The following is a 13,149-nucleotide window of genomic DNA, read 5'->3' as shown; positions in this document are numbered from 1 at the left end:
GACTAATCTAATGTATGTTTCCCATGCAGTTTGAATAGTAACATAAGTATGTAAATCATGTCAGTTATTAAGTGCATAAATCCACACGTACATATAGGAGACTTCTCAAAGCCAGATTTCTCTCTTCTTGGAAAATGTGTGTTCAGAAATTAAGCCACATTCAGTCATTGATATCAGAAGTGAGGACAGGCTGCTCCTGCCTGTCATTCTAGACTCACCTTCCAAGAAGCCTTTCCTTCAGCTGCCCCCGGCCCCCCAGCTCCTGCCGGGATGGGGCCCCGAGGTCCCATGGTGCCTGCCTACCATTATGTCAGTAGGTTGATACCTTTCACCTGCCACGCTGTCAGGTCCTGGAATCCAGAAGCCACGCCCTCTTCCTGCCCCCACTCCCGGCAGGTGGCCTAACAGCCCATGGCTCCACGTGTGTGCGGTGGAGGAGGAGGGTGTTAGAGTAAGGGCTCTGCAGACGTTGCTGCCTGGCAGCCTGCTCTAGAGCTAGTGTCCTCATCCGTGAAGTGAGAGCTGGTCTGGACAATGACAGTTTCTCAGGGTTCTTCTGATTCTGACGTGTAACCTCTATGGAACAACCCCACTGATCAGTGAGTAAAACCAGGTCAGTATAGCCAGGGACCAGTCCACACCCCTGCTGTCTCTCTGAAACCTGTTAATACCGACCAGTAAGAATGGGCCTCACCCCTGTGGTGCTTAGGAGGGTAAGTCAGAAATTGATTTGGTCCTTGGAGAATTTTTGTGAGATGGTAAGTTCAATATTATAATTTCCTAAGTTTATAATTCAGTTTACTTCCTCTGTTTTACCAGGAGTATCTCTTTTTCGAAAAGAAAGCTTTACCAGAATGTAAAACAAATATTTTATTGAGAGAGGAATATCAAAATTTCAAATTAACCACTGGGTTTGCCTTCTCCTCTACAGACTTGGTTTTACATACCTACGGCTAAAGGATAACCACATGGAGATATTAAATAGGGATAATTACATCGAAAGGTAAGAATATTGTACATTATATTGTGATGTAATACAGAATTGTTTTACAAGGCACTAGGCGTGAGTAAATTAAATGTTTGACCAAAGACAGCAGGCTAATTTTTAAGCTGATAATGTTGTATGGCTGGAGAATGAGGTTATGGATAACCTTGGCAGAAAAAAGGTTCCCCACCCCTGCCTTGGGGCTTCAGAGGGGAGTTCATTCACAGGATGATAAGAAGAGCAGGTATTCAGTAACTAGATGTTTACCTTGCCATAGAGATAGATAAAAAAATGTTATTTCTGGTGATAGCTCTTATTTTTTAAAATCCTTGTTTTGTTTTCATTGATTTAGAGAGGGGGGGCGGGGAGATCAGTGTGTGAGAAAAACATCGATTGGTTGCCTCCTGTCTGCACCTGTATATGCCCTGACTCAAATTCAAACCCACAACCTTTTGGTGTATGGTACAACACTCCAACCGACTGAGCCACCTGGTCAGGGCTGGTGATCGCTCTTATTATGGGCAAGGCCCCTAATTTAAATTATTTAAGGGAGAGGTAGAAGTTTCTCATGAGCCTGCAAGGTCTCAATTGTCTTCAGTTCAAAGTAATCCACCCACCTGCCAAAGTGGCACCTCTTGGGGAGGCCAGTTCTGAACCCCTTCCTCAGCTTGTGAGCGGGGATTGACAGCACAGAAGTTTCACAGTCACTTCTGAGCCACTGGCTGGAGTCTCTAGACCCTAAGGAGTTTTCAGAGGTAATGTCAGCGGTGGCTCAGCTGTTTTCAAAGCTTCAAACTCCAGACAGAAATCATGAGTCTTCTGATGACTTTTATGAATTTAAAGGACACTGGTTTATTCTCAGGGATCAAGAGCTCTAATACAACCTGTGGATCTGTGTTCAACAGAATTTAGGAAGGTGAATCAGCACATAAGATAGATAGTTTTTTTGATGCACAAACTCCATGAGCACTTGTAATGCAGGCTGGGGGTGGGAGGCAGATGTCCAAGACCAGGATCCTAGTGGTGAGATGAGAGCCTGGCCTCAGCCGCCCTCTGTCCCCGAAGAGCACTAGTGGCAGCAGCGTGGAACAGATCACCAGTCACATGAATCCAGACATTCCCATGTGTCTGGAAGAAACTGCCCTACCTCCAGATTCTCCCTCCCCTCCCAACCCCAGAGAGCTGCTATCAGCGGTGCCCTCCAGGCACAGGTGGGGTGGGGCATGGATGGAGGTGACCTTTTCAAAGCCCTGGGCGTGGTGGGGAGAGACTGCTCCAGACATTCCTCTGTGGAAAGGCTGATAAATACCCAGATTTTATGACATACAGAGCCAGATGGGTACTAAAGACAAATTTTCATCTATTTTTCAGGTTTGAATTGCTGGAAATTTTGAGTTTTGACTCAGTAAGAAGGAGAATGAGTGTAATTGTAAAATCTGATACAGGTAGAAATTTATTTTTCTTTGTTGTCTTAAATTATACTTTGTGCTTGTGTTTTATTCTGATGCTCACATTCGTCAGGAGCTTTAAAGATTTAACTGTTCTCTTTTTTAAAAAAAAACAACACATAGATGAAACAACTATAGGTCGCACAGCTCCACACACCCCCTGCAGGTTGCACAGCCTCTCACACCCACTGCAGGTGACATCACTTCTCAGCTCCTCCTGTTCCTGTTTATCTCCCAGGCACCTTAGGCTGACTACAAGGCCTGCAGAGCCTATCTCCCCAGTGTCTCTTCCTCCCCCTTCCTTTCAGTCCTCTCACACAGCTCCTGCTTTCCAAGGTCTCCATCTGCAGTCTCTGCCTTTCTATCATCCTGCCACCATGTCGGTCTTTTTTTTTTTTTTTTTTTTTTTTTAAAAATATATTTTATTGATTTTTTACAGAGAGGAAGGGAGAGGGATAGAGAGTTAGAAACATCGATGAGAGAGAAACGTCGATCAGCTGCCTCCTGCACATTCCCTACTGGGGATGTGCCCGCAACCAAGGTACATGCCCTTGACCGGAATCGAACCTGGGACCCTTGAGTCTGCAGGCCGACGCTCTATCCACTGAGCCAAACCGGCTAGGGCGATGTCGGTCTTCTTAAGGCCCTCGAGCGCTCACTGTCCTGGCGGGGCCTGGTGGTTCCTGTTCGGTATCAGGCCGCCACACCTTCCCAGGGTTTTTTCATGGAAGCCCTGAGCTGCCTTCCTAGCAACATCAGAATGTGCGCAGCATGGACTGTTTCAGCGGGAGGCCCTCCACCTGGTGGGGAGTTTTCTACCTGAAGTTCTCTACCTGGTGGGGACTTTTACACTTAGAAGCCCTCTTGCTCGTTTGAACTGTTCCAAGGACAGCTCAACAGCCACCTGGTAGGAAGCCTGTCCTGGTTGCCTCAGTCAGATGAGCTGCTTGTCTTCTGACCTGGCTAGACTGCAAGCATCCTAAATGCAGAACCGATGCTTTTCTCAGCAGTATATCCACCACAGCACTACCAGTGACTGCTCAATACATACTGCTAAGTTCAATTTACGAATGCACCCTAAAGACGCATTTTATCAAGAGATGTGGGATCTTGTTCTATTTGATTTCTTAAAACTAGGCAGTACCAGGCTATGTTTATCTCTTTGGAAAGTTGCCTGGTGAGCAACTAAATGCAGCCACTACCCTACAACTAAACAGACTCAGCCTAAAATAGTGACCTGAGGGCATGCTGGGGAATTTTATGTCAGTGCTTATCTAACACTCATGTGGAGAGAATTTCATTTCAACGGGGAGTAAATAAACAAAGTACCTTTCATTAAACAGAGCCATTCTGACTATCTTCTGATAGAACCAGCAATACCTTGTTTTCTCCTCTAAGACCATGGAGGTTGCCGAAGGCCTGTCTTTGCCCTGTGCGATATTTTTCACAGAGTGGAGCTCCATGTGCTGGATGCTGAGCCTGGTGGCAGTGCCCCAGCTGTCCTGGGAGCTGGGCTGGCTGTCCTAGAGCTGGAGCTCTCTCTCTCTCTCTTTTTTTTAAAATATGTTTTTATTGATTTCAGAGAGGAAGAGGGAGAGAGAGAGAGAAACATCAATGATGAGAATCATTGACCAGCTGCCTCCTGCACGCTTCCTGCTAGGAATCAAGCCTGCAACCCGGGCATGTGCAATTGGGAATCTAACGATGACCTCCTGGTTCATAGGTCGATGCTCAACCACGGAGCTGTGCCAGCCGGGCCAAAGCTCTTATCCACATGCTTCCCTCCCCTCTGAACCAGCTTATCCTACGTGGATAAGCGTGGGCTCCACCAGCGAGGCTTGCCCTAAATATCATGGGACATAAAATAGTTTATAATATGAACACTGCCCATACACATGGAAACAGAAGTTTTACCAGTAGGATCAACAGGACATGGGAAGCAGACACATCATGATGTTTGAAACAATTCAGGTCAATGTGCTAACGCTTGCCCAAGTGCAGACGGTTATTTCACTGTGCACAAATGAAGGACTCTCCTGCGAGTTGAAGCCATCCAGATTTTTCCAAAAGAAAGGCATTGCATTGTGGAAATCTTTTTGTCTTGATATTTTCCCCCTTACAAATGTGAAGTCTAGGAGTTGAATCATGCAGCAGCCCTGAGCCTGCAGTAATGATCACAGTTTCAGGAAGCAATGCATCTGTTACCCACAAACCGTCTCCTGCCCCACCTATGCATTCTCCTGAACTGCATGGTCACAGTGCTGGTACCCACGGGATGTACCTCAGAATCTTCCTTAACAACTTCCATTTACCATCAAAAAGGGCATCACTAGAGCTTGAAAAGGAGCAAGGTCACATTAAGAATTTATGCCCAAGGCATCCACGTCATTAGAATATCTCTTCCACGGGATATCTACATATTTCTGAAGGCATCTGTGAGGAACTGTGGGCTTAGAGGGGAGACTGTCATGCCATCTGACCTGGCCACTGCATCAATTCATTGTAAGAGAAGTTTGAATATTTAATTCAACAAGTTGTTCTCTAATTAGTAACACCTCCCGGGAGATGACACTGATTGCACTGGTTTTACAGCTTAATGGACCCTTGACTCCATTAGGGGAGACTGGAGACTATAGGCCATGACAGTCAGTTAACAACTTGAATTTCTTGCTGAGAGCTCTCTGCTGAGAAGTGTGTGCTACAGCCCTCAGAGCTGAGCTCGGCCCCACAGCATGCTCTTCTGTAGCTAGAGTCAGGTCACCTGTGTGAGCTGCTGCAGGTTAGGATCACCTCACCTGTGTGCTGAATATCTTATTTATCACCTGTGTATGCACCGCTCTGGGTTAGTAGCTGCCTGCTTGCTTACAAACTTGGAAAAGAAGGTCTAAAGCTGGTGCCAAATAGTGTCTGCTCGTGTCTTTGAAGATTATATTGTGCTTTATATTGTAGATATTTTTGAATCCAAGTCTCTCCTCATCCATGTCTAAAGTTGGCACTGAGGAATCAACAAGTTGAGACAGTAAAGAATTTAAGCCTTTTACAAGCCATTACTATGAGTCACCATGATTTTCCTAGAAAAAGAAATGTATTATTGTGTAAGGAGGTATCTTTATGTCATCTGGACTACAGTTCTTGCTCCAAGCTGTATCTGATGACGTAGGAACACTGGCTAGAAATTGTCTGGCAGACGGGAATGAATTCTGACATCAGGTGGTTGGTATGTGACTAAGAATCCCAGGTCACAGACCTGGGCAGTCGCATGGGCGTCTTCTAGGCATGGGACTTCCTGCTCTGGTGGATTCCTGCTCCGGGTGGCTGGCCGTGCTCCCAGGTCTGTCCCAGCCTCTGCTCAGCCACAGCTCAGGTCATGTGCTGGCAACACAGACATCACCAGACACCATCCTTTCTGGCCAAAGGTTGACGTTACCCTTGGTTTAATTTCATGACTTGTGTGAGCATAAATTATGCTGTATTTTTAATGTTTTCACTGTGTGTATCCCAGGAGTTAGTTCTTCCTGGGACCAAGGAAATAAGCCAAGGTGCATTATGCGTACTGTAGCCGAGTATATGAATGGGCCCGGGTGGGTGCCCGTGTGCACCAGCTGGTATGGTCCCCCTAGCCCCTGCACACAGCCCCTCCCTGACCGCCCCACCTGGGGACTTGCTGTGGTGGGATCATTGCTGGCTTCTCCTGGTGCCTCTGGATTGGGTTTCCCAGATGTACTTCTGAGGGCCGTCAGCATCTAGGATTCCTAGGGATCAACCCCGGGCCAGGGAGTTCAGCATTCGAACTTCCTGTCTGAAGAAAAATAAGAAGACAACAGTGCCCCTTCTCAAGCCCTGCAGCCTGTGACCCATCTTTTCCCTCCATGAGCTGAATATCAGCAAAGTCCACCTGGCAAAGGGCCCTGTGGCTTTGCAGGCCAGGAGCCTCCCCGTCCGAGGGGCCTGTCTTTCAGGGCTGGTGCCTCTGTCTCTGTTACCTCCTTTTGTCATAGGCTAGAGAGTCCCCCTACTTATCTGGAAGAGAAAATGGTTTTATCTTGAGGGACGAGGAGCATGCATCTACAGTACAAATATGTGCATAGTAATTGGGACATTACTTAGAAGGTGGGGCCACAATGATAAAACACATGTCTTGTAACTCTGGTTGATGGTGACTCAGATGTTGTATTCTACGTCAAAGTGCATTGCGTTCTACTGGGTTTTGACACTTACCTCCTAGTATTTCACAAATTGTTATCCCTACTTCTGGGTCAGCCACACCCTTCATTTCCTTACCCCTTCCTGGTCCCAGGGTCATTTCGTTTCTCACTCACATCCTAACCCAAGAGAAGGCAGAGTGACAGGAGACAGGGCACCCTGGAGCCACTTGTTTTCCTTGTTTGTGGCTTTCCTAGGGGTTTCTGGGGTCGTAAGGATAAAATGAGGCTTTGGGGTAATCTGTAGATTTAATTTTTTCCTGACTTAACATGTTAATCGATCTATTGACATCTCCTTTACAACAGTCTCAGCACTGGTATCCTTGTTTTTGTTTCTTAGTAGAATAATATGAAAACTAATTTAGTTTTCCCCAAATTGTGATTAAATCAAACTTTTTTTTTCCTTCTCATTTTCTAGGAGAAATTTTTCTCTTTTGCAAAGGAGCAGATTCTTCAATATTTCCCCGAGTAATAGAAGGCAAAGTCGACCAGATCCGAGCCCGAGTGGAGCGGAACGCTGTGGTGAGATGGAGGCTCCGGGGCACGGGTCCCATGGTTCTCCCGGGTCAGGAAGGAAAGACTCCCACTGAGGATGCCACGTGGCTTTAAGAGACACACTAAAAGTCCGAATGGACTACGTGTGCACAACCTGGAAAATCCCCGTTGATTTTCACACGGGTAGTGTTCGGACCTGGGAACCACCCCCAGCAGGTGGACTCAGGAGCCTGTTGCATGTTTTGTTTCCTTTTATTTTGAGGTAGGGGCTGGTAGGTGATTATGGGGTCCACATTATAAGCACATTTGTGTTGATTATATTGGAGAAAGATCTTTATGCTGAATTATTTTTAATGATTCCTTTTCAAAAATCAGTCAGCTCTTAGGCTTTCCGTGTGTCTTCACCTATTTAATCTTCTTCCCACCTCTCATTCTGAAGCATAGTCTGCCCTATAAATTCAACATTGTTCAGTTTGTCGGCAAATCTGAGCTTTCGAGCTCCCCCTAACCCTCCACCTCCCACCCCAGGCTCCAGTTCCCTCTCGCCAAGGTCTGCTGTGGGTGTGGGACAAGCGGTGCATCTCTGACACAGGGCCCCTGTCCTCCCCTCCACATCAGACTGTAAGCCAGTGATGGGTGGCTCTTCATAGACACATTCCCCCTGCTTGACTCTAAATATTATGGCATCACCAAAACCGGTTTGGCTCAGTGGATAGAGCGTCGGCCTGCGGACTGAAAGGTCCCAGGTTCGATTCCGGTCAAGGGCATGTACCTGGGTTGCGGGCACATCCCCAGTGGGAGGTGTGCGGGAGGCAGCTGATTGATGTTTCTCTCCCATCGATGTTTCTGACTATCTATCTCTCTCCCTTCCTCTCTGTAAAAAATCAATAAAATATATTTTAAAAAAAACTTTCCTAAATATTATGGCATTAAATGTGTATATTGTCCGAGAAACATCCTTCTTCCGCTGAGACCATGCGTGCCGGCAGCAGCTGCTGCAGCGGTAAACTCTTCAGTGTGGCTGCCATGTGCAAACCCTGTGGCTTCCACTTCGTATTAAGTGCTTAAGAGAAGTCCTTCATCTTCTATTCCAACAGGCTCCTCACCTCGGTGGGCAGCAGAAATTTGTGCAGCTCATTTACTGATTCCTGCTGGTTCCGCGGCAGCTGCTTTGTTGGACCAGTGGGTGTTACTCGGCGCTTTAAGTGTACACGTGCAGGATGTAGTCCACTTACAGACGTTTTAATACAGGGTGTACGAGGTGACCCCTGAGGGGGCAGCCCCATCTGCAAGTCCCTTCAGAACCATATCTGAAATGACAGCGAGGCCTTTTCCCACTGTGGCCAGATGGCTGTGTGACCCCGGCCACACTGATCACCACACAAGTCAGTGGCACAGGCTCTGGACAGGGGATGCTTGTGGCTGAACCCTGGGGTCTCTGCCCAGGACAGGGGAGAGGATGTTCTCTCCCCCCGGGCTCTCCCGTGCACCCCTCCCACTCCTTCAGACGCAAGTCATATCTGAATAACAGGAAGTTCATGGAGCCAAAATGGAATTCAGTGTGTTCTAGCTAAACAACGCTGCCTGGGCATCAGGAAAACCCAGACTTTAAAACTCAGGGTTCCCACAGCGTACTATTATGGCATTATGTCTCCTGCTCTAGGGGCTCCTGCAGAAAAGGGTATAAGACTTCCCCCTCCCTGGCCCATTTCTTAACCAGTAGTCCCTTTCTCTTATAACTGGTTTTAAACTTTTCTCTCAACTCTTTAATAACTTGGCTTTCTGACATTAAACTTTTCATCAGGCATTCTGTGTACCCACAGTGCATAGGGGAACATGCTCACTTCTTGCAGATTATGCCACGAGCCTTCTCTCAGCCCCTGGAAATCTGCTAATGTTCTCTCTGAGGGACAGAAGACCATCTCCTTGTAGCCATCCTGCCAGGCAGAGAGGAAGGGACAGGCACATTCCTGCTGTGAAAGCCCCACGCTAACACATGGGTGGGATCCAGTGTTCTGCATGTGCCTCGCTGGCTGGGGTGGTGCGTTCGTTCTCTGTGTGTGGTGACGTCCAGAATTATGATCACAGCAGAGAGTTCGTTATTCCTAGATTTTTATTTCACTCTCCTGTGGACCCAGTGGGTTTGATACATAGCCTAGCCGCTTCCGTCAGCAAGTGCTGCATAAGATCAAATGGAATTACAAACTCCCGTGTAAAAAACGTTCACTTTAGAAATATTATTTGGTATTCACCATAGAATTGCAAATTACTACCCTAAAAAATTCAACTCTTCATTTTTCAAAATAAAAGAACAAAGTCTTATCTTTGGATGGCGCTGATTTTATTATTTATTCCCATGCTTACTAGTTTGACTTTTTTCTGTAATCTGTAATGATTATATTTGATGTAGATGTGAATAATGCAGTTGTAAATGGTCAACCCATTTTAGGGTTGGTTGGTTTAGAATTCTTTGGTTAGTAATTTGAATTAGAGAAAGGAAACATCAAGAAAGCTATTTAAAAATGATATTTTGGCAGAGTGACCCTGAAATTCACGTGGAATGCATTGCCTCCCATAGGAGGGGCTCCGGACTTTGTGCGTTGCCTACAAAAGGCTCAGCCCAGAAGAATATGAAGGCATTTATAAATTGCTACAGGCTTGCAAGATGGCCCTTCAAGATCGAGAAAAGAAATTAATAGAAGTCTATGAGCAGATAGAGAAAGATCTTATTCTGCTTGGTGCTACCGCCGTTGAGGATCAGTAAGTAAACACTATGCCTTGTCTCCAGAAATAAAGCTTGATGCCTCACGGGTGCTTCAGAGGAAAGTGTCAGCCACACGGAAGGCCCGTGTTCACAGGTCGGAAGAGACAGACTGTCTGACTGCATGCCGGGGCGGGGGGCGGGGGCGCAGGTGTGGGGAGATGCTATCACAGGAAACTCACGACGGGGTGATGTTTTACTTTCCATGAATAAGATTCCTGAATTCACACTTTCACAGAAGAAACCAGAATTAGACAGCATTTTTGAATTATGTATAGTCAAGATATCTTACAGGGTTAATTTTTTTAATTATTCTTTAGAATGGAATCAATAACTAATATGTGTCTAAATTTGTTACTAGTTCTTTCTAAATGCAGGTGTAAAAATGTAGGTCTTAACATGCTCAATGTGATCAAGGGGAATATTGCAAATCATATAAGAAGAACTGGTAAAATTACTGATTACAGGTTTTCAAATGCTTCTTAAGAAAGAGCCTCTAATCTGTGATGAGTCTGAAACAAGAGCTAAAAGTTACTTAAGGCTTAATGCACTAAGAAATGGCCATGGGCCCGCTGAGAACAGAGTAAAGAAATGGAAAAGAAAAAATTATTCCAATTTAAAAGAATGAAATAGAAGCTTCAATACATTTACTGAGATTTTATTTCCTATAAAGGTTGGAAGTCTTTAATATCTATATATTGGTCCAAAATTTAAATCCTTAACCCGAAACCTACAGTTTTTCCGTGTTTTTAACAAGCATTTACTGCAATCTCAATCTCAATAGCATGAGATTGGACAATGCAGGAAGTTTTGGGTTTGTTTGGATTTGTTTTTTGTTTGTTAAATTAGTCTTTACTGTTGAAAGCAATACAGATGTACCCTTTTCCCCTCCATTGACCCCTTCCAGTCCTCCCCTGCCGCCCCAACTCCAGGCCTTCACCACACTATTATCCATGTCCATGGGTTGTGCATATATGCATAAAAGTTCTTTGGTTAATCTCTTCCCACCTATCCACCCCTACCTTCCCTCTGAGACTGATCAGTTTGTTCCATGTTTGCTTGGGTTTTTTGTGTGTTTGTTTGTTTTTGTTTCTTTAGTCCCTTTCCTCATTCAGTCCAGAGTATAACAGGTATGGACACAAGTATAAACATGAGGAAGCATAACATGCACAGGACAGGTTTACAGCGTGGAACGGCAGTCATAGAACGGAGCTGTGCATTTGGCAGGAGAGAGATATTCCGTAGGGTGGTTTTGCCTGGGCCTGGAAGGAAGTGGTGGGAAAGTGGAAGGCTCTTACGGATGGAGGAACCAGGCAAGCAGAGCCGATGTGCAGGGGCCCCTCAAGAATGTTGTGGAGCAGACTGAGTCAGCGGGGAGTTGAGACATCAAAATATTGATAATAGATACTGGTGTGGGTGGGCACATATAGGGGCCAGTGGCTTTGAAGTGATGATATTTGTGTACATCTTTAAAATCTCTGGCCAGCCTCTTTACAGACCACCCTCAGCCTCAGTTTCCTTAAAAAAAAAAAAAAAAGGTGAAATTAGAGATTTTTTTTCTCTCTCTAGAATAATTATGATTGTGTGGTCAACCTTGGATGATTCCAACATCTAACCAAATCTTTCCAGTTAGAATCTGAATCCATTTCTTCTCTGCAGTGCTTGGCAGAGAGACACAACGTTACTCCACACGCCTATCAAAACCTAAGACCCTAAAACCGAGAAAAATGCTAGGCCCCCCAAAGGAGGCAAGCGTGGTTTTGATGCCAGACTTCCATGGATAGCGAGACGGTCTGACCAATGTCAAGAGAACCGTTTACCCTCAGACACGTTTTGTAACCTCTGCAAGCTTTGGGTTTTCCACACGTAAAACGGGGTGGTGGTCAAGTCCTCAGCCCTTACGTTGGTTATAAAAGTGAAATGTCACACGAGAAAGGCTTCACACAGCAGCTGACACTGGGAAGCTTGTGATCCCTGCTAGCCATAGAATCTCTGCTAACATTGTCAGTGTGTTACCTGGTTTACAGCAACCTGGGCTCCAGTTTGATAAGAGGCAAAATTTGAACAGTTTTTGCCAAAAGAAAAGGTAATGAATAGTACTGACCATCTCTTTTCCAGATCTCATTTTTCCCTGGGTTAGACTTTTTGTTGTTGATGGCTATATGATCTTTCTTATAGCTGCCTAAAGCCTCTCCGGATAGTGAGTCCCAGCTAGACCGAAACTGTCATGCTGGTGTATGGCAGTGCAGGACAGCCCTTACTTTTAGATGTTTTATCCATGTTATCTATTAGGTATTAGAAAGTGTTTAGCTGGGGAGAGGGGTAAAAAATTAATACACTTTAAAGACAGGTTCGGGCACTTTACCATAAGACCATGAGTCAGCGCGATGGTGCTTTTTAATTCTGAAGGCCTATTAAAATATTTTCATAGGTCACAAGTTTCTGAAATGGTTTGTTTTGATTTGCCTTTGTCAGCCCTGGTGTTTGTTGTTTCGTTTTTGGGTTCTTAGGCTCCAGGAGAAAGCTGCCGACACCATAGAAGCTCTGCAGAAGGCCGGCATCAAAGTCTGGGTGCTCACCGGGGACAAGATGGAGACGGCGGCAGCCACCTGCTACGCCTGCAAACTTTTCAGGAGTAACACACAGCTGCTTGAACTAACCACCAAGAAAATCGAGGAGCAGAGTTTACATGACGTCCTGTTTGAGCTGAGTAAAACTGTCCTGCGCTGCAACGGCAGCTTAACCAGGGACAACCTCTCAGGGTAGGTGGCCTCCGTTGGCAAGGGGAGAGCCTCAACACCCTTGCTGGGAATGTGGTTCTGCCCTCCCATCAGTAACAGCATCCGCGTGGTGAGAGGGACCACCTGAAACATGAGCAGAGCTATTTCTTTTTAGCAACTGTCACGTGTTTTTTAACACAGAGGGTGTGCATAAGAGGGGGTGTGGTTGTGTGTGTGTACTTTCACACTGCTGGTTAAAGGATACAAAATACTTGATTGATTGATTTATAAAATACTGTGAATGGGATCATTTTCATGTGTCTTTTTTAAAAATATATGTTTTTATTGATTTCAGAGAGAGGAAGGGAGAGGGAGAGAGCGAGAGAAACATCAGTGATGAGAGAGAATCATTGATCGGCTGCCTCCTGCATGCCTCCTACTTGGGATGGAGCCTGAAACCTGGGCATGTGCCCTGACTGGGAATCTAACCATGACCTCCTAGTTCATAGGTTGACACTCAACGACTGAGCCACACTGG

The 13,149-nt window shown here is 45.7% G+C and overlaps 1 protein-coding gene across 4 annotated transcripts in view; it reads left to right on the top strand.

The window, feature by feature from the left end:
* The window catches only part of ATP11A (ATPase phospholipid transporting 11A), a 145,594-nt gene that overhangs the window by 106,464 nt on the left and 25,981 nt on the right, over positions 1 to 13,149 (top strand). For all 4 annotated transcript variants that reach the window (XM_070408575.1, XM_070408574.1, XM_070408576.1 and 1 more), the window contains exons 15-19: positions 932 to 1,003; positions 2,357 to 2,430; positions 7,054 to 7,157; positions 9,709 to 9,890; positions 12,402 to 12,653. In XM_070408575.1, coding sequence (XP_070264676.1) covers positions 932 to 1,003; positions 2,357 to 2,430; positions 7,054 to 7,157; positions 9,709 to 9,890; positions 12,402 to 12,653 — 684 coding nt within the window. The remainder of the gene's footprint in view (positions 1 to 931; positions 1,004 to 2,356; positions 2,431 to 7,053; positions 7,158 to 9,708; positions 9,891 to 12,401; positions 12,654 to 13,149) is intronic.

This window comes from Myotis yumanensis, unplaced genomic scaffold (assembly GCF_028538775.1).
Source record: "Myotis yumanensis isolate MYYU_CA2020_CCGP unplaced genomic scaffold, mMyoYum1.0.hap1 SCAF_3, whole genome shotgun sequence".
In the NCBI taxonomy this organism is placed as follows: Eukaryota; Metazoa; Chordata; class Mammalia; order Chiroptera; family Vespertilionidae; genus Myotis; species Myotis yumanensis.
Note: the sequence above shows the minus strand (reverse complement) of the source record. Positions and strands in the feature narration are given on the sequence as shown.